The 27,147-nt window shown below is 38.5% G+C and overlaps 1 protein-coding gene across 3 annotated transcripts in view; it reads left to right on the top strand.

Moving 5' to 3' along the window:
- The first annotated feature begins 485 nt into the window (after positions 1 to 485).
- CCDC171 (coiled-coil domain containing 171) overlaps positions 486 to 27,147 on the top strand; it is a 305,088-nt gene continuing 278,426 nt past the window's right edge. For 2 of the 3 annotated variants that reach the window (XM_087444624.1, XM_087444625.1), the window contains exons 1-4: positions 487 to 704; positions 9,061 to 9,218; positions 16,345 to 16,480; positions 26,684 to 26,858. In XM_087444624.1, the coding sequence (XP_087300750.1) occupies positions 9,175 to 9,218; positions 16,345 to 16,480; positions 26,684 to 26,858 (355 nt within the window). In that variant the 5' untranslated portion in view covers positions 487 to 704; positions 9,061 to 9,174. Of the gene's footprint in view, positions 705 to 9,060; positions 9,219 to 16,344; positions 16,481 to 26,683; positions 26,859 to 27,147 lie in introns of all 3 variants that reach the window. The other variant, XM_014792400.2, reaches the window with a different exon arrangement.

Here is a 27,147-nt window from a genome sequence, read left to right on the forward strand (position 1 = left end):
GCACCAGTCCACGGACCCGAGGGGCTGCACTGGCCTTAAGGATCAGCAGGAGAGCTAGTTTAAAAATGCAGGATCTGGGATCTGACTTCCTAAGATTTTCATTCAGTAGACGGGGAAGAGGCGTTAGGCTTTAGACATCTGCAGTTTCAGTCCGCTCTCCGGGGATTCCGAGACGGTAGCTGGGGACCTCACGCTAACACCACCACCCCGGAGCGTGGGCCGCGGCGTTCTCGCGCGGAGGGGGCGCGCCTGGCGCGGGACCGCGCGCGGTCGCGAGCGCGCCGCTCCCCAGCAACGGCGCATGCGCCAGCTCGCCCTCCAGCGAAGCCGCCGTAGCTTCGCGGGCCCGGCTCCTCCAATCGGAGCCCGGCGTTCTCCGAGTGCGTATCCTGGAGCCGCGGGCTGCGGGAGGCGGGAGGAAGGGGGCGGGCCGGGGCGGGGCCGGGAGGCGGGCGCAAGTCTGAGACGGTCTCTGAGAGAAGTCAAGTCTCCGGAAGTGGCCGTTGTAAACATCACCTCCCTGGGGTTGTCCCCTCCAGTCCCCCTTTGCTATTCGTTCCCCGTCCCCGGGTCCTAGAGTCCGTCGGGTTCCAACAGTTTTTGCTCTGACCCCCGCCATCGGCCTGGGCCTGTTTCCACCACTGAGATTTGAAGCTGCCTCTCGGGTCTTGGGTGTGCGGTCTGGACCACGGGAGGCCCCTGAGGTAACCACGGGTGTGGGAGCTTCGAGGCGAAGGACTTTGGCGGGCAGGTGTTGAGAGGAACGGTATAGGGGGCTTCAGTGAGACTTATGGGGGACCCCGAGTTAGTTTGGCGCTGTCCTTGGGGCAGTTTGCGTCGTCTGTGGGGACACGCCTCCAGCTCCCTGGGCGGGGCCTCTCCGCCCACCTGGAGGAAGATATCCCTGGAGCATCCTAGCCCGAAACCGCTGCCGCAGTACCCAGAGGGCTGAGTGGGGACCAGAGAGCAGGACCCAGGGGGCCTGGACTTGGAGCTTCTGAGGTTGAGACTGTTAGCCGGGCTCTTTCCCTCGCGAGAATCAGTACGTCCTTCGAGGACAAGGACCACTTTTTTCCATGCCTTTTTAAAAATGCCAGCCACACAGTAGACGCTGTGTAAATGTTTGCTAAAAGGAAGAATGACTTGTGCTAGGCTGTCTTCTGTAGCATCTACTGCTTACCCTCCAGGACTTGAAGAGACTTAGGAAAGTCGGCCGTGAGTTTTTCCGAGGTTGTAAATTTTCTGCAGAAGTGGAGCCTCCTTTTGACTGTTCTTTATTCCATTATGATATTTTCTTAGTCAAATACATATATTTTCATTTTAAGCAGATCTCAAATGATATTGCATAAGTTTACTTGAGAGGCGATTTCAGTTGGTGCCTCTTTTTTTTTTTGTGTGTGTGAGGAGATCAGCCCTATGCTAACATCTGCCAATTCTCCTCTTTTCTTTTTTTTTTTGCAGAGGAAGACTGGCTCTGGGTTAACATCGGTGCCCATCTTCCTCCACTTTATATGGGACGCCGCCACAGCATGGCTTGCCAAGCAGTGCATGGGTGTGCGCCAGGGATCCGAACTGGTGAACCCCGGGCGCCGCATTGGAGCATGCGCACTTAACCACTTGTGCCACCGGGCTGGCCTGGTGTCTCTATCTTTTGAATATATTATGCATCGATGTTTCATAGTTGTTCCCATAATCTTGGAGAAAAGAACCTATCGTTTTGTCACTTGTTTTATCGAACAGTTAGTGCCTACTAACAGCAAAACAGTGGTAGAGCAGGAAATGAACATGATTTGCCATGAAATGAAGAGGAAACAAAGGCAGTGCAGCCTGCTAAGAGGAAAGATGAAGGGAGTAGCTTTAGTCTGGAGCTTTCTGTACTAGTCTTGGCTGACTTTTATTAGCTGTGTGACCTCAGGCAAATCACCTAAACTCCCTGGGCGTTAGATTCCTTATGTGTCAGATAAGGAGGATGGACTTGGTCTCTAAAGTCCCATTTAATTCTAAAATTCTTTGTCTCAGCCCATTTGTCTTGGTCTTGTTTTAATGAAGGAACCAAATATTCCCCTTTAAAGGTGAAATATGTAACTCTTCAGACATCACCAGCACAGTGTTATGAAATAAGGTGGATTTAGGAGTCAGCTGGATGTGGGTTTGAATTCTAACCCTTCCACTGAGTATCTTTATACAAGTTACTCAACCTTATGCAAGTTACTCAACCTCTCTGAGCCTCGGTGTTCTCATCTGTGAGATGGGCATAATCTCCTAGGGTTATTGGGAGGATTCAGTGAGATCAGGTATGCTTAGTGCAGTATCTGGCATGTAGTAAGTGCTCAATAATAGTAGTTTTTATCTTTTCATCATGCCCCCCTCCTTTTTCCCCTGATCTGTGCAGCCACAGTGAGAGATGAGTACATTCTAGATGGCCTACTGAAGGACTCAGATGTGAGGCAGGAAAATTTTGTACCAGCAGTGGCTCTGAAATCTAGACTAGAATTGTCTTTCTGGCTGGTCCTTACTCCTAGGATGTCCAGATCCTTGGTCCCTTGGCCTCAATTGGTCTATGACCAATTTCTAAAAAACTTTTTTTTTTTTTTTTTTTTGCTGTGGAAGATTCACCCTGAGCTATCATCTGTGCCAGTCTTCCTCTATTTTGTACGTGAGTCGCTGCCACAGCATGGCCGCCGACGAGTGGTGTAGGTCCACGCCTGGGCCTACACCTGAACCCAGGCCGCTGAAGCGGAGCTCACTGAACTTAACCACTAGGCCATGGGGCTGACCCCCTCTGAAAGACTTCTTATTGAAGAATGATGTACATACCATCCCCTCATCTGTTTTAGTAAGAATGGCGAGAACAGTGCAACTCCACTACCAAAAGAAGATTAATCTGTTCATTAACATAAAAAGCTGATTTAAACCCTGCTTGTATCCACTGCTGCTACACCATGGCCTGGTATTGGCCCAAGCCTGTGGAAGTGCCATCTGGATTGAGAATCCACTGGAGGTCTGAGTCATCTTTCATGAAGAAGACTCTAACTTGTAGTTAGTTTGGATAGGGGGAAGAATAATCTGTGTTTAAGAAATCTGCAGCAGGGCGCAGAAGTGCCTCCCTGACCAGCGAGGTCTCATGTGCCCCCTGGCGGGGGATGAGCCATGTCTTGAAGGCCAATAGCAAGGCACACAGCAGAGCTCTGGAGTCAGCCAATTCGGGTTTGACTCTGTCAAGACTCTGTCACTTACTAGAGAGGTGACTCTGAATATCTTTAAGCCCCAGTTTACTCAGGTATAAAGTGGGAATATTAACAGTATCTTCCCTTGGGGTTAGTGTAGAGTGAAATGAGGTAATCTACAGAAAGTTCTTAGCACCATGCCTGGAGAAGGGATGTTTGTCATAGTTGGAATGGTGACAGCAGGGAGTGGGTTTGAGGTATCAGATAATTTGTTTATAGATAATGATGTATTGAATATGTTCAAGTGGAAAGCATTGTTTACAGAGTTACACAGATATTGACGAAGAGAAAGGCTGACACTGATCTCATATCATAAGGAATTTTTAATTACTCATACAGATCAGCCCAAGTATTTAACTTGTGGAGTTTTCATAGGGAAGTTTCAGGTAAAGCTAGGAACACATGTTATGTGGGGACCCTGCAGTTCTTTGACTTGGCTTCCTGTTCCACTGACATTTTCATTACTGTACTTAGCTGCTTGACTTTCCTCATCATTCTTTGCTTTCTTTTCACTCTGGTGGATGAAAAGGGAGATTTTGCCACATCTTCTCTGCCATGGTCAATAGCATAGAAACCCCGTCGTAGTTTAAGTTCAGCTACAGACCTAACTTTGGCTCTTCATTGATTTAATCTTCCTAAAACACACAGAGATAGGCCCTTGAACCCTAGTGCTGTCAGGAGCTGATATCAGGAGAATAAGATATCAGGAGAATATGTCAGGAGAATAAGAGTTTGCTAAAGGAGACTATAGATGGGATTTTTTTTATGATGATGAATTTTAAAAATTGAGATATAATTCACATAACATAAAATTCATCATTTTAAAGTATACAATTCAATATTTTTTAATATATCCACTATGTTGTACAGCAGTCATCACTATCTAATTCCAGAACATTTCCATCACCCCCAAAAAGAGACGTTGTACCTGTTAGCAGTCAGACCCAATTCCACCTCTCCCTACCCTCTGGCAACGACGAATCTACTTTCTATTTTAATGGATTTGCCTATTCTGTACATTTCATATGAATGGAGCATACAATATGTGGCCTTTTGTGTCTGGCTTCTTTCACTTAGCATAATGTTTTCAATATTCACTCATGTTGTAGTATGTATTAATACTTCATTTCTTTTTATGGTTTAATAATATTCCATATTTTATTTGTTCATTGATCAGTTGGTGGACATTTGGGTTGTTTTCACTTTTGGGCTATTGTGAACAGTGTGGCAGAGAACATTTGTGTACAAGTTTTTATTAAAGTCCAATAATTATCTTAGGATGTGTCTTTGTGTTGGTTGTGCCGGGTCAGTATTCTCAGATATGCAGTTTGTTTTTCAAAATGTTTTCTTGAATTACAGTTTTTAGTGTTTGTTCTGTTTCCTGGCTTTGATCTTCTTATTCAGAACTCTTGTTAGCTGCATGTTGGTTATTCTTTGCCTATTTTCAGTAATTTGTCACTGTCTTTTGAACCCTTTTGATCTCTTCCTTAATTTTTTTTTTATTTAAACATTTTTCCTTTGTTTCATTTCCTATATCTTTTAAGGCATTTTTGTCATGTCTGTTTATTTTCAATGTTCCCTGTAATTTAGTCTTCATTACTGAAATGATTTTTTCTTTTATTTCTAATTTTTTCTGACCTTTGTCACCTTATTTCTGAGTTTTTCTAATTCTGATTCCTATTCTTTCATGTCATACCATTTTGCTAATGTCTTTTAGCTCATTTTGACATAGTAAGTGATAGTTTTCATCTGTTTTATGGGCATGTCTTTCTGTCATGCTTTCATTTGTTGGATTCTATTCTGCTCCTTACTCTTTTTTTCTTACATTAACTTTGTATGGGATTTGACTGTGCTACTTTTCTTTTGCTTATTTTTATGGAAGATTCGTTTATCTGAACTTTGAGAAATGGGACAAGGTTCTGGAAAGCTTTTCTAACTTCATAGGATTCTGTCTGGTGTTGTATTTTGTGAGTGTTAAAAACTATGATAGCTTACTTTCTCAGATTTCCTGGCCCTGTTTCCTCCTACAGTTTGGTCTGGGCCATCTCTTTACTTTGTCTTTATTTCTCCTGTCCTGCTCAATTTTGATTCCATCTCCAGCAGTTTCTCTTTAGTGTGGGCCCCTGTCTGGGAAGGAGACCTTGGCAGGTCAGTTTTGAAAGTTCACGAGGCTGGATTGTACCAACCCTTTCAAGACTCTCTTACCTACACCCGTTTCATGTGTCAGCTCTTGGAATGGGCAGGCTTCTCTCAGTTTCATGTGCTGCTCTCAAATTGGCCTGCAGTGCTTTCCATTAAACATCTGTTGGCTCTTTGGGAGCTCTGTTAAATGCAGCCTTGTTATCTCCCTCTGCTTTCTGATCTGTAGACACCTGTACTCCCATGCAGATTTTGTGGCTGTTGGAGGTTTGCCCTTATTCATTTGTATTTTTTGGTTCTTTTTGTTATAAATGTTGCCCATGATTTTCTGGTTTCTCTATTTAGTTACTTTAGATAGGATTTTTACAAACTCCCTCATTTCAATTAATAAGGAAATTAAACTATAGAAAAACAAAGAGACTTTATAAAAGACATACACAGGCAGGGCTGGTGTGAGAACCCATTTTTGTATTTTACCTGTCACTCAACTTCTTTTTTTTTCTTTTTAACTCTGCAAGAGCATTTTCAAGCTTCTTATCCATATTAGTTTTGTATTGTTATATAACAAGTTACCACAAACTTAGTGGCTTAAAACAGCACCCATTTATTATCTCAGTGTCTGTAGATCAGGAGTCTGGGCACAGCTTAGGGAGGCCTTCTGTTCGAGTTTCACTAGGCTGTAGTCAAAGTGCTGGCTGGGCTGTGTTCTCATCTGAAGGCTTGACTGGAAAGAATCTGCTTCCCAGCTCATTCAAGTTCTTGGCAGAATTTATTTCCTGTTGACATGTGTATGACTGAGGGATCCAGCTTTTTATTGGCTGTTGGGTGGAGGCTGGCTGCAGTTCCCTGCCATGTGGCCCTCTCCACAGGCAGTTCACAGCATGGCAGTTGGCTTCTTCAAGGCCAGCAAGAGATTGTCACTTTAGTCAGCTAAGACAGTCTTATATACCATAATGTAATCATGGAAGTGGCATTCCCATCACCTTTGCCATATTCTGTTTGTTAGAAGCAAGTCAAGTTCTGCCCACAGAAAAGGGGAGGGTATTATACAAGAGAGAAACACCAGGGGCAGAGATGGTGGAGACCATCTGCCTACTACATTATCTGCAACAATGATCTGGAAATTGATGAAATTTGCTCCTAAGCTGTAGAAGACACTTTCTCTCTAGAAGACAATTCAGATTTGGAGATGTTAGATACCAAAATAATGCACTGAAAAATGAGTATTCTCTTCAATTTAGCTTTATTGAAACATCTATATTAAAATTTGGTAAACTACCTCTTCCTGTACTTATCTGCCCAAGATAAAAACAAAACAAAAAACAGCAGACATTATTAAGACCCTAACTATGTAAATTCTTTTCCTGAGAGGTAAATAGAGGTTCTGTTTGTGCCTGTTGTGACACATATGCACACACACGTGTGTGTATGTATTTAATCTTTTTCACAAAAATCTTTTATATACGTACTTTTGAGCCTTGGACATTACTCTTAAGTGTAGAAGAGTCCATTCCTTCTAGGTTCTAACTCTTTTACTTCCATTCTGAAGGCAGTTTCTCTGGAGTCTGACCTTTGGGGGCATGTGGTAAGGTGAAACGATTTTGGGACTCAGTTTCAGAAGTGCTTGGTTGAGTCGTTAATGTCCGCCACTTAGTAGCTGACTGGCCTTAAGCAAGTCATTTAGCTTCTCTGAATCAGATGAATTTCCTTAATTGAAGTGAGGATAATAAACCTCAGGTAAGATGATTTATGGTTCAACTGTTTGTATCAACAGTGGCCTTGCAGAAAGAGCTTGGACTTTAGAGTTAGATAGTTATGAGTTGGAATCTTGGTCCTGTGCCTATGTGACTTTTGGTAAATTACTTCTCATTTCTGAGTCTTAGTTTTCTCTGTTGAACAATGGGATGATCTTTACATTGCAGTGTTATAAGGATCAGAGTTCTGTATATAAAGTACCGAGTACAGTGCTTGGCACTGTAGTAGGCGCTCAATAAATTAATGACAGTGGTATTTGTTTGTCACTATTCCCAAACTTAGTCTTTTAGGTCCCTGGAGAAATGGGACTTTTCCCCCCCCACCTTGATAAAAATTCCATCTTCTTTGTCCTAGGTCAGACTATTCTACTATACTACATGAATCACTGACTTTTAAAGATCCCTTGGTATCTCTCTGGAGGAGCCGTTAGTCAGTTCTCAGCAATTGTGATTGAGTCTACATCTCATTTGGCTTATTTGAGTCCTTTTCCTTCAGTGATCTCTCTGATGGTTATTTATTGGGAGCAAGGACAGAACCGTTTAGCATTTTTTTTTTTTGGTCTTCAAGGTATCACTGTACACCCACAATTTCACTAAACAGTTCTTTTATTACATCTTTTCCCAAGACCAAATCACCCCAAGTATCACCTACTCTTACTCCCTTCCTTTATTTGGGATCCCTGTGTTTTCTCACAGGGTTCTGTGTTCAGTAATAGAAACTAACAGTGACTGAGCACTGCATATGTGCTGTATATATTATTTAAATCTCAAATATATGAGGTTGATGTAGTTATTCCCTTCTTATGGTTGAGGAAACAGCCTCAGAGAGTTTAAGTGACTTGCCCATGGCCACATACTTGTAAGATACTTATTGAAATCCTAACTCACGTCTCTCTGAGTCCAAAGCTCATGGTCTTTCTTAGGATATTGGCCTTCTACTGGGGATACCAAGAGACATTTATAGGATCTTGATATTTGTGTCTGTTTGGACTTAATTAATTATTGTTGTCTCTCTGTTTAAAATGTTTACCCAGAGATTCCTTCATACTGTAGTAAAGTAATTTACTTTAAATGGTTGGTGTAATTTGGAGTATCTCCCATAGAAGAGAGTTCCAGAGAGAAGGCCAGTGTAAATGACAAATACTCTCCTTTTTCCTTCTTCCTCTTTGATTCCTTGGGAGAAGGCCTTTGAAAATTACTGTGAAATCTTTTGTTTGGGAATACCTTGGACTCTTTGATTATAACATTGCATTACAAATCTCTCATTTATGAAAAAGGCTCTGGGGACCCAAAAACGTCCCTGGACTTCATTTTCTTTCTATTTGAATTCTGTGCCCTAGAGATAGGCACTACATATTCCTTTTCTAGTTCAAGAACAATTTGTCACTATTTTATTACAAAATTTTTTCTTTTTATTTGAGAAATTAAAGTAATCTGATAGTATTAACTTGTTCTTAGAAGAGGGAACATCTTTACAACATTTTGTCATTTTTGCTTCTAATCTTTTTCTAAAAGAAATAGAACATCGTAGCTTTTAAAAATACAAGTATTTAGGGGCCGGCCCGGTGGCGCAAGCAGTTAAGTGCGTGCGCTCCGCTGCGGCGGCCCGGGGTTCGCTGGTTCGGATCCCGGGCGCGCACCAACGCACTGCTTGGCAAGCCATGCTGTGGCGGCATCCCATATAAAGTGGAGGAAGATGGGCACAGATGTTAGCCCAGGGCCGTCTTCCTCAGCAAAAAAAGAGGAGGATTGGCGGATGTTAGCACAGGGCTGATCTCCTCACAAAAAAAAAAATAAATAAAAAATAAAAATACAAGTATTTACATGTTTGTTAGACAATAATTTAAAAAATACAAATAAGTTGAAGAACAAAAGAAAAATCACCCATAGTGTCAGGATTCACATATATAACCGTGTTTTATTGTTTACTATTTTAACAGACTTCAGCCCATCTAACCTTTAAGCCACAGACATCTTGGACAATTTTAATCATCAATAACGAAGTATACCATTAAGAAACAGTGGGGTATTTTGAAAGAGTTGGAAGACGTATCATGAGTTTAAACACATCAAGTAATGCCACTGGTGATGCCCAAAGGTAAGCCTCCAGTCTCTCTGTTTAGTTGAGGAATGCTTTTGGTTGCGAGGAACAGGGAGAAGTAAGTGGTTGGAGGGGCCGACTGTAAGAGTTCTCATGGTTTGGTGAGGGAAGTAGAGATTTCCTGGGACTGGAGGAGCAGGAATGATGCCTCATAGGAGCTGGAACTGCATCTGGAGACTTTGTGCTGCTCTTTGTTCTCCTTTGTTAACTCAGTCCACAAAAGCCAATGTCTGTATTTTCCCCAGCCCCTAGAGACTTGATATTCTCTTCCATTTCTCTAAATCTTTTCTTCTTCTTATATTTCTGCTTATTCACATTTCTGAGTGGTCATAACTGTGGCTTGCCATAATCTCTGGGGCTCTAATTCCTCTTCTTTCCTCGTTGTCCCAACTCTAGTTCACGACTTCCGTTCAAGCGTTCTTTTAGTTTTAGCTTGTGTTGCTAACTGCTCCTCTACTGGGAGTTTATACTCCAAGAATTGCTATTGCTCGTCTTTTTTTGGTGCTGTTGATATCTGCCTGTGGTTTATTCCACTCTCATGTGAATAATATAAAACCCTGAGTCTGTAATATAAAACAAAACCATTTTGGAGAGTGCAACCCAAAGTGTGGTTTACAAAGAAATAAGTACAGAAATTGAAAGTAAGTGTTTTGAAACTTTTATGATCATGGAACAGAGTATTTTCTGTTTGTTGAATCTAATAATAAAATACTTGGGGTTGTGTTTTACCTGTTTTTAAAATTTCTTTTTTAGTAATCCATTTTAAATGTCTTTTACAAAGGCGTCATTTGGTGGGGGGGAGTAGTCCTTGCTCATATTTAGTGTGAGAAGAATTGATCTAGACCGCCTTTTCAGCAAGCCTGTGTGGGTGGGGCAAGTACCATGACTAACGTGTACTTTACCTATAAATAGGGTTTGCTGTATGAACATTTTCCACCTACCTTTAGAAGCTACCTTAAATTCTTTCTGGAGCAAGATAGAGAATAAGTGAATAAAATATAAACTTTTTCCTTTGCCAAAGTGTCATCTCAAAGATGACTTTTTCTTTTATAAAATGTTGCAAGGGTCAAGAGTGAGGTCTTAGCAGCTCGTTCTCCACCACCACAGTGAAGAATATGGTTCAAAAGCTGCTGAATAGAGGATCTTCAAGATTCCTTCTTGCTCTGATTTTCTATTTTATATGTGTACCTATATATATATTTTAGTGCAAATAATGCATATATTTTTAGAAAAATTAAAAAATACAAATCAATAATGCAATAAAACTACTTATAATCCTACCACTACGAGATAACTACAGATAATATTTTGGTATATACTTGTCCAGACCTTTTCTTATGAACCTATAAATATATATTTTAAAAATTGGAATAATATTTCACATTATTTAGTAACCTGCCTTTTCAGTTTTGGGGAGAATATCTTACCACATCAATACACATCTGTCATAATTTTTAATGGCTAAATTACTCTTCAGAATTGTAGAATCTGGATAAATGAAGTTATTTAAACTCTACTGTTTACTACTAATCTACTTTCTGTTTCTATAGATTTGCCTCTTCTGAGCAATTCATATAAATGGAATCATATAATATATGGTCTTTTGTGTTTGGTTTCTTTCACTGGGCATATTGGTCAGGTTTATCATGTAACATGTGTCCGTACTTTGTTTCTTTTTATTGCTAAATAGTATTCCATTGTATGATATACCACATTTTGGTTACCCACTCACCAGTCGATGGACATTTGGGTTGTTTCCACTTTTTGCCAATATGAATAATGCTGCTATGAACATTTGTGTACAAGTCTTTGTGTGGGGACCTATGATTTCATTTCTCTTAGGTAGATTCTTAGGAGCAACATTATTTTAATGTAGAGTAAATTTATTTAAATTTAAATATTTTAAAGAACTGCCAAATTGTATTCTAAAGTGGCTGGACCATTTTACATTTCCACCAGCCATGTATGAGGGTTTTGGTTTTTCCATATCGTTGCCGACACTTGTTATTTTCTGACTTTTTTTTTTTAAAGATTTTATTTATTCATTTTTTTCCCCCCAAAGCCCCAGTAGATAGTTGTATGTCATAGGTTCACATCCTTCTAGTTGCTGTACGTGGGACTCGGCCTGGCGTTGGACGGAGAAGTGGTGCCTTGGGGCGTGCCCGGGATCCGAACCTGGGCCGCCAGCATCAGAGTGCGCGCACTTAACCGCTAAGCCACGGAGCCGGCCCCTGACTTTTTGATTATAGCCATTTGAGAGTGTATGAAGTGGTATGTTGTGATTTTAATTTGTATTTTCCTAGTGAGTAATGATGTTGAGCATCTTTGCATGTGCTTTTTTGGCCATTTGTATATCTTCATTGCTGCAAGACTGTTTAGATCTTCTGTCGGTATTTAAATTGGGTTATTTGCCTTTTTGTTATTGAGCTTTAAGTGTTCTTTATACTGGATACAAGTCTTTTATCAGATATATGTTTGCAAATATTTTCTCCCATCTGTTGGCTTGACTTTTCATTTTCTTAATGTCTTTTGAAGTGCAGAAGTTTTTAATTTTTATGAAGTCCAGTTTATCAATTCTTTTTTATGGATTGTGCTTTTGGTTTCATATTTAAGAAATCTTTGCCTAACTTAAGGTCATGAAGATTTTTCCCCTATGTTTTTTTGTAGAGGTTTTATAATTTTAGTTCTTTTGTTTAGGTCTGTGCTCCATTTTAAGTTACTTTTTATGTATGGTGTGAGGTAAGGGTCTAAATTCATCTTTGTGCATGGGGATATCCAGTTGTTTCAGCACCATTTGTTTTTAAGAGTATCCTTTCCTCACTGAATTGCCTTGACACCTTTGTTGAAGATTAATTGACCATATGTGTGTGAGTTTATTTCTAGAGTCTCAGTTCTGTTACATTGATCTACATGTCTATTCTTAATTCAATTCCACACTGTTTTGAATACTGTAGCTTTATAGTAGGTTTTGAAATTAGGAAGTGAAAATCCTCCCATTTGTTCTTCAAGATAGTCTTGATTATTCTGAGTCCTTTGCCTTTCCATATAAATTTTAGGGTCAGTTTGTCAATTTCTGCAAAAAAAGCCTGCTGGGATTTTGGTAGGGATTATGTTGAATTTGTAGATCAATTTGGGGAGAATTGCCACCTTAATAATATCGAGTCTTCTAATATGTGAATGTGAATGTGGAATATCTTTCTGTTCATTTATGTCTTTAATTTCTTTTAAGAATAATTTATGTGTTTCAGTGTAGAAATCTTGTACTTTTTTTGTTAAATTTAATCCTAGATCTACTTTATTCTTTTTGATGCCATTGTAAATGGAATTATTTTCTTAATTTCATTTTTGGATTGTTCATTGTTAGTATAAAGAAGTATAATTGAATTTTATCTATTTATATTGATCTTATATTCTGTGACCTTGCTGAAACTATTTTTTAGTTCTAGTCTTTTTGTCTCTTAATGGATTTCTTGGGATATTCTTACAGGATCTTGTCCTTTGCAATTAAAGACAGTTTTACTTCTTCCTTTCCAACATATCTGCCTTTTTTTTGTCTGCATGATTGCACTGTCTAGAACCTCCAGTACAATTTTGAATAGAAGTATTCATAGCAGACATCTTTGTTTGTGGGAAGCTTTCAGTGTTTCACCATTAAGTATGATGTTAGTTGTAGGTTTTTCGTAGATGCCCTTTATCAGATTGAGGAAATTTTCTTGTATTCCTAGTTTGTTGAGAGTTTTTATCACAAATGGAGGTTGGATTTTGTCAAATGCTTTTTCTGTATCTATTGAGATGATCATGTAATTTTTGACCTTTATTTTAGTAAAATGATATATTATAGCAATTGATTTTTAGACGTTATACCAATTTTCTATTTTGGGGATAAATCCTACTTGGTCATGTTGTGTAATCATTTTAAGATGTTGCTGGATTTGGTTTGCTAATGTTGGTTGAGGATTTTTTGCATCTTTGTTTATGAGGGATATTGGTCTATAGTTTTCCTTTCTTGTGATGTCTTTGTCTCACTTTGGTATTAGGTAATGCTGGACTCAGAATGAGTTGGGAAGTGTTTCCTCCTCTTCTAAAGTGAGGGTTAGTATCATTTCTTCTTTAAATATTTGGTAGAATTTACTAGTGAAGCCATCTGGACTTGGGCTTTCTTTGTGGTTAGATTTTTTAAATTATTAATTCAATATCTTTATCTGCTATAGGTCTATTCAGATTTTCTGGGGTTCTTTTTGAGTTAGTTTTGGTAATTTCTGTCTCTCCAGGAATTTATCCATTTGATTTAAATTGTCTAATTTGTTGGCATGAAGTTGTTCATAGTATTCTTTATAATCCTTCTAAGTTGGTAGTGTCATTCCTTCTTTCTTTCTTTCTTTTTATAAACTGAGTCTTTTCTCTTTCTTCTTTGTCGATCTAGCCAAAGGTTTATCAAGTTTGTTGATCTTTTTAAAGAACCAAATTTTGGTTTCATTGATTTTGTTTAATTTTAGTCATTTAAAAAAATTAAAGTTCCATATGCACATTATTTAAAGACTCTAATGGTTCTACAAGGCTTACTTACTGCTGTTAGGAAAATAGCAGTACTGATTTCCTTCTGACAGATCACTTTCTTGTTCCCTAGAAACAATCATTTTCCACTCTCTGAGATGATTTTTTTAAATCTATATCTCTGAAAAAATTTTATTATATTGCTATTTGGTTCTCCAGGTTTTGCCATTATCTGCTGACTTCCCTCTGCAGATCGTAGTTTAGTTTTCATTCACACATGCCGCCCTTTTCTGTCCTCTCCACATACAGTGATATTGTACTGTCGCTTAGATTAGTTATTCAATGTTTACATTATTATAATTATGAAAACTTCCCAGTTGAGCCATGTGGTAGTATTTAGTAACATTTTTTTCTCTCTTGTACATTTTGTTTTTCTTGGATTTAATAATCGTCTCATTTATTATTTAGTTCGCTTAATTTCTGTGAACTTAATCATGAATTCAACTTCATACTCTAACCGAGTTGTATAAATCTCTCACTATGTTCAGACAGTTGAAGTATTCTGTTGTTTTCTGTTTTCCTCTTCTTACAGAAATCACTCCTGGTGGCTTTGGCCAGTGCAGTTGGGACAGATTGCCCTTTCAGGGCTTCGCTGCACAGTCGTCACTTGGTGTTTTCTTTCATCACTATCCTGGAAATCCCTTTTCTGTTTTCTTGTCTTGAATATCCTGCTTCTGGGATTCCATGTCTTTCTCTTTCTCAGTTTAGGTTCTTATTTTGGTGGAGCAAATCTTCCATTAGCCTCTTGAGAAAGGTCATGGAAGGTAAATATTTTAATACCTTGCAGATCTGAAATAGTCTTTCTTGTACCCTCGTCTTTGAGCGGTAACTTGTTGGGCATAAGATTCTAAGTTGGAAATTATTTTTCCTTGGAATTTTTTCAGGCATCTGGGAGATTTTTCTTAACATTTATTTATTTAATTTTTCATTTCTTAGTTTGTGTTTCTGATTTCCAAGAGATCTTTTTTATGTTCTCCAAGTATTTTGTTTTTTATCACATCCAGGTTTTGTTTTCTGGATGTTATATTCTTTCCTATTTTTCTGATGATGTTAATGTTAGTTTCTCTCTCTCTCTCTTTCTCTCTCTCTCTCTCTCTTTAAAGTTACCTTTCCCCTGCATAGACTTTGAGGGCTTTTTCCACCTCTCCCGGCCCCCACCAAGTTGGTCTCTGTCTTTCGTATTAGATGCTTCCTAATATCTGGTGATCCTTAGCTGCCTGTTCATATTTAAAAGTAGGGGCCTGAAAAGATGATTGGGGGGCTGGCCCCGGGACATGGTGGTTGGGTTCAGCGTGCTCTGCTTTAGCGGCCTGGGGTTTGCGGGTTTGGTTGCCAGGCACAGACTTACACCACTCGTCAGCCATACTGTGGCGGTGGCCCACATACAAGATAGAGGAGGATTGGCACAGATGTTAGCTCAGGGCTAAACTTCCTCAGCAAAAAAAAAAAAAAAAGATGATTGGAAGCTCAGTATGTGAGGCTTTGTGTTTGTGGCATTCTCTGTGGGTGATATGGTTAAGCTGTTTTGCTGGAGAACCCCTGGCATTAGCATCTTTAGGTCTTTCTCACCTTGCTGGTTAGATTCTCCAGGGAAGATCCTTCCCATTTCTGCTTGGCTGCCATTGTTCTGGCAGACAAGAAGTGTTAGAAGACCAGGGCTCTCATTTATTATATAACTTTTTACATGAGCCTCTTGTTTTTAATATGGAGCCCTTGCTCTGTTTGTATCTGATCCAGAGACCTTCTGTTTTATCCTCTCCAGGGAATAAACCTCTCGTGTTCTGCCAGAGTGTGGAAGAGATCAGTACCCAGTTGTGTGGTGTATAGGGTAGAGGATCTGAGGATCTCATTATTTCTTTTTGCAGACTTTCAACCAATTCTCCTATTTTCTTCTCTATGTTTACCCCATTTTCAAAGGTGTTTCCAATTAACTGAGTTTTTTTTGGCTCTGTTGTAAATTAGGTTGCTTTCCCCACTGTAGGCTTTGAATTCAACTTTCCTACGTAAATCAGTTACCACTTGTCCACCTGCTTTCCAGCTTCCAATATTTTATTGCTATTGTCTCATCTTCTGTTCTCTTTCTCCTTGTGGATTTATACCTCTAAATTCTCTTTGCTGTTGTTTTAATTAAAATTTTAATTTTAATTTTGGGGAGAGAGTAGAGTGCTTTAGTCTGCCATTTTTAAGCAGGAATCTGTATTCTCTTATTTATACTTTTTCTTTTTATAATATGTATTACATTTGCAATCAGTGAAATGTATTATTTAAAAAGGTAAAAAAGAAAGAACTCAATGTCTTCCAAAACTATCTAGCTCATGATAGGATCAGAAAGCCTTTAAGTACCAATATTGAACAATGGTGGTTTCCCAGTGGACAGTGTTTTGTTTCTAGTCATATGTTGCTTTGTGTTTCTACCTAGCTTTTGCAGTTCACATCTTTTACTAGATTGTAAGTTTCTTTAGAGGAAGGACCATATCATGTTCCCTGTGTTTTTTGAAGAACAAGTTATCAGAAGTGTAGTGAAATATACTTAATGAGCATTATATTTTATTATGATCTCATTTTATAGGTTGAAGAATGCCTCATCTGATGTAAAACAAATGCTTAAAAATGAAACAGACTTGGATATTACTGCTGATCTCAGAAAGAAACTCCATCGGGCTAAGAAAGAAAAATTAGAAATAACAACTAAGCACAATGCAGAGGTAGAATTTATTTTCCTCTCAAATGATGTTAAAAGTAGAGTTTGATTATTTTAAATTCATTTCCTGTTACAAACTCCATGTTTAATATTTATCACTACAACATTCTTATGCTTAAAAAGGGAATGATAATAAAACTTTTTTTTATACAGTGGAATTGTATAGAAGTGTTAAAGTAGAAATGTAATGAAATATTACGTTTATTTGTATGTTGTCTTAAATTTATTTTAATTAATGGGTTAAGCTTGATAAAAATATTAATTGATGACTGTGTTTGGTGACTAAAGGATTTGTAAATTAGACATTTTTGAAATCTTAATGTAGATTCCTTATGGTCTCAATCATGGAACAATCTCTTTCTTAAGTAGATTTGAGTATGGAATTTTTAATCATAGTGTAATTCATAAATTTCTTAGTTTTATTATATCATTATATCTTTTATTTTATTGGTATATATGTATATATATAAATATATATATCCCATATGTGTATGTATATATTCCAAGGACAGTGGTTCTCTTTCCCTCTAAGATAATTTATGAATTATATGTTTATGTCTCATCTGTCTGTTGTGTTTTTTGTCTGTTTTCTCTATTGAAATCTTACTCATTCTTAGAACTCAGCTTAGGCAGCCTGGTGTAGTGGAAAGAATATCGAGTTACGCAGACTTGGACTCATTGTTGGCCCTTCCATTTACAAGATATGTGACCTTGGGCGAGTTATTTATCCTGTACGTTGTTGGCTTCTCATTATGAAATGCTGGTCCCAAAGGGTGGTTGTGATAATTAAGTGAAATAGAATTTGTGAAGTGCCTGTAAACAGTAATGGTAGCTGTAATTTATTGACAGTTAAGCGTAAACAGTGTGTTTTCTTTCCCTTTGTGCTAAATTCCAATGTTGTTCTGTCAGGAAACCTTTTAAAGCCTCCTTAGGTGAAACTGATTATTCCTTTCTTTGTTCTCCTAACATGTTGCTGTAACAGATATTTTAGAGCTGAAACATTTTTTCATGCTTACCTACCTTCTTTAGTCTGTAAGCTTCCTGAGAGCTGAAAGCAGTGACCACGCTTTGTCTCTGTATCTCTCACGTTGCTGACTCATACATAGTAGGTCCTCAGTGGCTGTGTGTTGAATAAATGTTTGAAAAAATGATTTTTTCAAGGTATCTAAAGAACAGTGGTTTCTGATTAAAATAACAAGCAATGGATATATGACTATTTTATTTGTGTTTTTAGTGGCAATTGAGGTAATTTTAAAGTGGTAATTGAAGTAATTGCTTTTTTTATGTTGTAATAGTACATACTGAGTATAAGTGGTATTTTTAAAATGTATGCTAATTGTTCATAATCTCCAAAACTTATTGTTTAAAACCTAATTAAATTTTACTTGAGGATAGTGTCATGATAATCACTCATCTATTAAATATATTCTTTTACATATATTTGCAGTTATCATCAGATTTCTCTTAGCATAACACACTATTTATTCTCTTTTATTTGATCAAAATGTTTTGAAGTATGTGTTCACTTTAAAGAGATAGGAAATTATCTCAGAGAAGAAAGAGAATTTTCTCAAAATAGGCAGTTATAATGGGTTCAACTCAAGGTTTATATTACTATTCATTCTTATTGCTCCAATTGTTTGTTTAGATGATTTTACTCCTGTTATTTAGTAATGTCTTTTTTTAGCCATATAATCTCCAAGTGTGCCCATTATAAAGCAAGGCAGAGAGGAATGAAACTATCTAAAAACTAATGCCATATGTTTGTCTTATCGGATATTCCTAATGCTAACCCACATCATGCTGGGTGATTGGCACAAAATGTCTTCAAAATCTAAGTGTCCATTGATGGATGAATGGATAAAGAAAATATGGTATATATGTAATGGAATATTATTCAGCCATAAAAAATAATGAAATCTTGCCATTTGTAACGACGCGGATGGTCCTTGAGGGCATTATGCTTAAGTGAAATAAGTCAGACAGAGAAAGACAAATACTGTATGATCTCACTTATATGTGGAATCTATAAAAGAACCAAGGTCATAGATAGAGAGAACAGATTGCCGATTGCCAGGGGCGGGGTGTAGGGGTTGGGCAAAATGGATGAAGTGGATCAAAAGTACAAAAAAGTACAGCTTTCTAGTTATAAAAGAAATAAGTCACGAGGATGTAATGTACAGCATGGTTACTATAGTTAGCAATACTGTATTGTATATTTGAAAGTTGCTAAGGGAGTAGATCTTAAAAGTTCCTATCACAAGAAAAAAAGTTTTTGTGACTGTATGGTGACGGATGTTAACTACACTTATTGTGGTGATCAGTTCGCAATGTATACATATATCAAATCATTATGTTGTACACATGAAACCAATATAATGTTATATGTCAATTATACGTCAATAAAAAATTAAAAAATCTTTAAAATGACTTCTCTAGGAATTTTATTATTTTGGGTTCTTGGACAAGTTATTTAATTTTTCTGAGCCTAAATTTTCTTGGATAGATTTAGAAATAATAGATTACTGTTGAGAAGATTTATTAGTAGGCAGAGGGTATGGGGAGAGGAGTTGCTTATAGACTCATAGCTTCCAGATGAGGCTGAGTTGGTTTGATGTGGGTGATTAGGATGGGAAAATGCCATAAGGTTTCATTTTTGCCGTGGTTGTTAGAATCATTTGAGCCCAGTAATAACAGATGTGTAAATAGGACAAGAGACCATGAAGCTGTTTGTATATCTCATTGGCCTAGATAGTGATGATAGAGCAAGAAAATCTTCTAGAGAAATGAGGATGGGAGAGAGTAGAGAAGGGCCATGTAACTTTCTTCAGCCACGTGGTACTGAAAACCTAGGACCAAGCAGTAGGCTTTGGGACCTGAAGATGTTGTTTGACTGATCCAGCCAGTCCTCTTAAGGGTAGGGATTCTTAAGTTGGAATCCTCAGAAACAGAGAAATCAGGGAATCCATGTACTTGAATGGGGAAAAATTATATTTTAATTTTTATTAACCTCTAACTCATATTAAGCGCTTCCTTCAGTTACGAAGGGCTTGACCTGGCCAGTCCTCCTTTTCCCAATAAGCCATAATAGTATTAGCAGTACTTTTTTTTTTCTTTTGAATCTCTTGTTGAGTTTAATAACCTCATTCTTGCAAAGCATATAGCAGAAAGAGAAATGAGTCATAAAAAACCAAAAGATGTTTATATTACTTTCCTAGGGCTGCTGTAATTTGGTGACTTAAGACAACAAAATTTATTCTATCACAGTTCTGGAGGCCAGAAGTCCAAAATCAAGGTGTCAGCAGGGCCATGTTCCCTCTGAAGGCTCTAAGAGAGGATCCTTCCTTGTTTCTTCCAGTATTAGCAGTACTATATCATCAGTAGAAATCACAGACACATACCACAATTCAGTTATTGCCAATATTTTGAAATATTGTTTATACGTGTCACTACTCTGAAATTACAGTGGTTATTAGACCTGTGAGTAGAGCTTGTTATTTAATGTGTTATTAAAGACGTGTGTAGATTATGGCATCACAAATTTGTTTTTAAAGATTTTTTTTAATTTATTTTATTTTTTGCCCCCAAAGCCCCAGTAGATAGTTGTATGTCATAGCTGCACACCCTTCTAGTCGCTGTATGTGGGACTCGGCCTCAGGATGGACAGAGAAGTGGTGCCTCGATGCGCACCCGGGATCTGAACCCGGGCCGCCAGCATCGTAGCGCGCGCACTTAACCACCAAGCCACAGGGCCGGCCCACAAATTTGTTTTTTTTCATATTATTTGTTTTTGTACTTTGATTTTCTTTGTTATCTTGTGTATTTTATTGTATGCACTTAATTAAATTATTCTGAGAAGGCTTTGCCATATTGCCAAAAAGGGTCATGGCATAAAAATGGTGAAAAACCTTTCTTGTAGAGGCTGACATGCTGTAGAGGGCATAATGGAAGATATGGAGGATGACACAGAGAGGAGGTTCTAAGATAGCTGGTTGAGCATAAAGACTTAAAAGAATGCAGGCTTTTTTTTTTTTTTTTTTGGTGAGGAAGCTCAGCCCTGAGCTAACATCCATGCCAATCCTCCTCTTTTTGCTGAGGAAGACCGGCCCTGAGCTAACATCCATTGCCAATCCTTCTCCTTTTTTCTCCCCAAAGCCCCATTAGATAGTTGTATGTCGTAGCTGCACATCCTTCTAGTTGCTGCATGTGTGGGACGCCGCCTCAGCATGGCCGGACAAGCGATGCATTGGTGCGCGCCCGGGATTGGAACCAGGCCGCCAGTAGTGGAGCGCGTGCACTTAACCGCTAAGCCACGGGGCAGCCCCCAGACATGTTTTAAAAAGGAGGGAGAGGGGCCGGCCCAGTGGCGCAGCGGTTAAGTGCGCGTGCTCCGCTTCGGTGGCACAGGGTTTGCAGATTCGCATCCCGGGCGTGCACCGACGCACTGCTTGTCAAGCCATGCTGTGGCGGCATCCCATAGAAAATAGAAGAAGATGGGCATGGGTGTCAGCCCCTGGCCAATCTTCCTCAGCAAAAAGAGGAGAATTGGCATGGATGTTAGCTCAGGGCTAGTTTTCATCACAAAAAAAAAAAAAAGGAGGGAGTTATCATTTTGCTGCTGTTGCGTGTTTTAGTGCACGTGTTGAACCTTAAGTGAGAAAATAACCTCATGGGCAGCAGAAGATGTGTTTCTATCAGCTATGTGGGTAGCTCTGGAAATCAAGTAAGGTGCAATCAGGCAAAAGGAGGGACATTAATAGAGGGAATTGGTCTATTAGTTCCCTTCCATGGTGATGGAAGGCTTAGGAATCCAAACAAGGAATGATAGACCACCCAGAGATTAGTAATAGCAAGAAGCTACCACCACCTATCTAGGCCAGAGGGCCAATGGGAGGAGATGAAGTTACCAGAGTCCAGAGGTCTGGGCTGTCTGGTGAGAGGTAGAACCATGATAGGGGCTGTTCAGCCAGTGTTGGGATGTTGGAGGGAAGGGGATAGGGAGCTGGAACCTCAAAAGAGATGCAGCTGCTGCCAGAGACATTGCTGCAAGTTAGAGCCGGTTGGCAATGGTGCATGGGAATTACGGTTCCTATGATATAATAGAGTAGAACAAAAGAAGGAGCTAGGGGAGTGGATCTGAGATCAAAAGGGCAAATGATTGGCAGTCCACACCTTTTGCTCTTCAGCATTCATTATCACCCTTCTACTCATATGTAATTCCCATACAATATCTTGTTCCTGCATAACATTGCAGGTTGCAACTCAAATATCCTCTATACAAAGATGCTCTCACCCTCTCCAAAGTGGGAGACACAAAGGCTTATTAGTCACTGCATCCATCTCACAGATGACACATGTCCTCACCATCAGATCCTTATAATTTGGTGTCTCATGAATTCAGTTGAAAAGTTAAACACTACCAACGTTCTTAATATAGTGCCAAAGGGGAGGAGCAAAGAAAAAAATTACTAATATATACATATAACAAATATGCAGAGCTGCTGCACTTCTTATTCTTAGAGCTGGTCCTAAGGTTATAAGTTGATATTTATCACTTCTGTCACAACTGATTCCATGTTCCCCTTACCCTCTGCCAGCATTTCCCTTGGTAGAGTGACCAAACCTTCATTCTTGAAAAGTTTGATTCCTTAATGGTGCTGCCTCTATTGGATCTCTGTAGACATGGATGTACTAAGAGTCATACCATTGAATCTCCAGGTTTCCATGGTCTTCTCTGCCTCACTAACCTGTTGGTAATCAGGATCAGTCACCCCAGCCAATATAGTAACTCCTTTCTTTGCCTTTTGTGTCAGTGGCATGAGGAGCCCAAAGCTAGCCTAGAGGTAGTCGCAGCTTCCAACTTAATGTTTTTTTTTTTAACTTTTTTATTGTGGTAAAATATATATAAGATACCACTTGCCATTTTAACCATTTTTAAATGTACAATTCAGTGGCGTTAGTTATATTCACAGTGCTGTGAAACCATCACCAGTATCTATTTTCAAAATTTTTCATCAACCCAAACAGAAACTGTGTACCCAGGAAGCAATAACTCCCCAGCCCACATAACCCCCAGCCCCTGGTAACTTCTAATCTACTTTCCGTTTCTATGAATTTGCCTATTCTAGATAGATACCTCATGTAAGTGGCACCATACAATATTTGTCTTTTTGGTCTGGCTTATTTCACTTGGCATAATGTTTTCAAGGTTCATGCATGTGTAGCATGTATCAAAATGGATAATTTTTGTTATATATCACTTGATGGAAGTATTCACCCCTTGGGAATTAAGATCTCTTTAAAAAAAATCAAAGCCCAAAGTTGCAAGGATTGGGGGGAAAACTCAGTGAGTGGGCTAGTAGATGATAAGGTTATTAGAGGCTAGGTTGTTAGAGAGAGGCCACTGCCTCTGGATCCTTTATTTCCTGGATCTGTATATGGGAGATATAGTAGTATATATACTAGTTTCCATTCCAAGCTTCTACCTGTCCCATTGGGAAAGGCTTGGGGGAAGATTTACAGTATATACTGTGACAGTGCTGCCTCAAGGAGCTTTAGTCGAGGAGTCTGGGAACTGATGGAAAGATATAACTTCATATTTTGGAGGCTCAAGTCAAGATTATGCTCACTAGACTTAAGAGTTTTTCTGTTTGTTTAGATCAAATAATGCTTTAGAACTGTTTTTCCACTATGGTAGCCGTTAGCCACCTGTGTCTTTTGAGCACTTGAAATATGACTAGTCTGAATTAAGATGTGCTGTAAGTGTAAAATACACACTGGATTTCAAAAACTTGGTACAAAAAAAAGAATGTAAAATATCTCACTAATAATTTTTCATATTGTTTACATGTTGAAATGATGATAATCTTGCATATATTGGGGTAAAGAAAATATTATTAAAATTAATTTCATGTATTTATTTTTGCTTTTTAAAATATTGCTAGTAGAAAATTTAAATTACACATGAGACTTGCATTAGATATCTACTGGACAGTGTTTCTTTGGAAGGCTGCCCATCTCTTTAATTCATGTGTACACCTTGATCAATTAGATACCACCACAAATACCTGGAGGTCAAAATGCTGTGATTACTACTGCTGCCCATTATAGTAACTGTGCTCACCTTGTTTCTAATGGTTAATTGCTACCACTTGGCCTTTGCCGCTCTGAAATTCCATCATTTTGATTAAAATTGGGGAGTCTATCTCAGTTGTGACATACCCCACCATTATCTCCATCATCTACTATTATCTCTGGCATATAGAGGTTAGCCACCAGAGCTTTCTAATGGTGCTTGCGCTGCCTACTCCAATGTAGGAAAAGAATGTCCGTTAGGCCCTGGAAGAGGTTGTAGTGGGGGAAAAGGGAGGTTTTGGTTTACTCATAATAAAACCACCCACATCTCCTTAAATCTCCATATTATGTCAGGAAAGTACTGGCATTTTAACCTCGTTAAATGATTATAGGCTGATGTTGAATTCAATTTATAGTCATCCAAGCAAACTCTCAGAGCTAGCTTATTAAATCCAAATCAATTCTATAGTATGTTCTGCAGGTTCTGGCTAATACAAGATTAGCAAGATCTTGGCATTCATTTGCTATATACACTATTTTCTCCCGGAGCAGACTGTGCATTTCTCCTCCTGTGGCAAACTGAGATCTGAGTCTATCCAGGGCCACAACGAGTGGTGGAGGTGGGTCTTGCAAATCCTCTTGCAAGACAGCTGCTTCAGGTGTGGTCATTCCTAAGTCTTTAAGCGAGGGAAGGCTAGCTACCTCAGACAGGGAGGAGAGGCTGCTTTTGTTTGTAAGGGATGTTTAGGGGGGGATTTGGGAGTTCACAGTTTTTAGATTTGTCTAATTCCAGAAGCCCTCATCCTATCTCCTTCTTTCCTATCTAATGCCCAACTGATACCCTCTTAACATTAGATACTTGGTGAGGCTCTTCTTTCAACTGGTATTGTAATTCTGCATTCCCCATAATTAGATTTTCTATCTGGTCCTTAGCCTGGTCTGCCCTGGGGCTATGAGAAATAAGAGATTTTTAAAAAGTTGACATAGAAACTCTGGTTTTCTGCCTGTCTTAAGCTGAGATTCTAAAGGTCTGAGATTATCATTTTGTTTTTATAAGTTCTCTAGCATAGTCAGATTTAGCCTGGCCACCCCACAGGTCTTGTAGTCAACAATACTGCCATAATGGTCAAGTGCAGTTGCTACTGCGCTTCCCAAAGGCTTGTCCTCAACTGGCACTTCATTCTAAACAACTGCACGTACTTTAAATAATTGTGATCTCACTGTATGCCATGGGTCACTAGTATCCCATTTCCACCCGCAAAGAGGTCTTCATTGTATTTAGGCTTATATAGGTTTGCAACCCTGTATTGGAAACCCATCTTGAGACTATTTCTGATACCAAGAGCAATATTACTTGGTAATATTACTGTCCAGTCAGGAAAATAGAAACTGCTCCAGGTCTTTCAACAAAGAGACATTAGTAGAGGAATAGGTACTAGTAGAGCTGAAAAGACAAACAGAGGATGTTAAGGCAACTTAGAGGGTAGTGACATTAGGAAGCTCTTCTACTCCTAAGGTTGATAAAGCCAGACCATTTAGAGAGCTAGGGCCATGGGAGGAGGACTATCCAGAAGGAATTTGCAGCCACAGAGAAGACAGAGATGCTGCTCAAGGTAGAGCTAGAGCGGGAGAAATACCGTGGCTTCTTCTCTTCTGCCCTCAACACCACCACAAGTGCCTCCCATTGGCCAAACCTCTGGAGAAGCCAGCTGTCAAGGGAGCCTGGGAAATGTAGTTCCTACAGTACAGAGCAGAGCTGGAGAAGGGTGGGTAGGGCATCTGAGGGCCATCAGGTGAATGACTGGCACAACCAGGAATGCCCAAATATTATTCTTTATTCTTGATTCTTGTGAGGGGAGAGAGGGAGTGGGCAGGGAAGGATGGAGTGATTCTGAAACAAATGGAGTTATATTGAATATACAATTAAGGTTGTACTGTGATATTTTTCTTTAACAATTAAAAGATATTTGTAAATTCTTATTTTGTAAGTATAAATGTTTTGAAGACATTTGCTTTTCTAAAATTTTTAAATTGGAAATTATTATTTTATTCTTCATATGTGAAAAGAGTGTAACTCCTACTGCACCCTACATATTAACAGCTACCTATGGTCATTTCTGATGTTGCCCTTCAGAAATCCTTTTGTCTTTTCTTATTTGTTAATTGGACCATCTATTTCTAGTCTAGTACAGTAGCTCAATGCTTTCCTACATGATACCTTTCTAGCATTCTCTCTCATCCACCATCTCTTTCTCTCCTATCAGCAATAAATAAATTTACTTTTCTTTGAACTATCATACATAACATTTTTACCTCTTTTATAAAACATATCCCATATGCCTTTCTCTATATAGCATTTCATTCCTTGAGATCAAGGACTCTATAATTTTGTTTTTATATCTCTCACTGTACTTGATATTACAAGTAATAATAATTATTTAATATTAATTATTTAATATTATTTAATGAATTATTGATTGGATCATAGAATTTTAGAATGGGAAAGGTCTTTATGAATCATTCTGCTCTGACTCTCTGACCTATCTTCTATCATGCTGCTTCATGGAAGGATATTAGGTAAATTAGATCTAGTTATTAAGATATTAGATAAATTAGATATTAGTTCATTAAAATCCCTGCAAAATTGGCACTTTTTTTTACTTCATGCTCTTTAGTCATGTCATAATCAAGACAAATAATATAGACAATATTTACCAAACTATACTTTGATGCAATTTGCTTCTTGATTTCATTTAGGGAAGAGAAGGAGGAGAGGAGAGAATGAATTTTTAAGTGCTTAGTATGTGTCATGCATTTTTTTCATTTCTTAGGTATGACTATTTCTGATTATAACTTGTGATTTCTCTTTATAAGAAGTTCATATAAAAATTTTTTGCTTTTATTTTTTTCTCTAATGGATTCTCTAAAATAAGAAAATTAATGAGTGTCATTTAATGAATAAGGCTAGTGCTTCTTTTCCAGTCTTCCAAAAAAGTATAAATTTATAAATTCTTATCTTGTAAATATTATAGAAACAAGTTTCTCTGAGAAATTTAAATGTTTGGGTGCATGATCTCATAATCTTGGAGACATATTTTAATATTGGTTCATGATATCAGAAATCTGTTTTTAGCTGGCAAGCTGTGAGAGCCAGATTGCTAAGCTGCGATCCGAGGTTGAAAAAGGAGAGGCATTGCGACAAAGTCTGGAGTATGACCTGGCTGTGGCTAGAAAGGAAGCTGGTCTTGGAAGACGGGCTGCTGAAGAAAGATTAGCTGAGGCACATAGGATCCAAGAAAAACTCTGTGGTAAGACTGTTTCCATTTCTTCCCGTGTTTAGGATTGTAACCTCATTGTCTATCATTGCTCACTATTGTGTGTACATTCCATGTAGGGTCAGAGGTGGGGTTTTAATTCATTGACTGGCCTTTGATGGACAGACTTCTGGGTATGTATAAAGTCTTCTGGCAATTCTGTGAACATTCATCTACTTTAATTTTTTTTATGTTGTGCATGTATGGAAAAATCCTGTTGATATTTTTTAGAGTACTTATTCCAGAATAATCAGCAGAATCACATTGAGATTGTTTTTAAAAA

Source organism: Ceratotherium simum, chromosome 20 (assembly GCF_057802395.1).
Source record: "Ceratotherium simum simum isolate JZ-2026a chromosome 20, ASM5780239v1, whole genome shotgun sequence".
Lineage (NCBI taxonomy): Eukaryota > Metazoa > Chordata > Mammalia > Perissodactyla > Rhinocerotidae > Ceratotherium > Ceratotherium simum.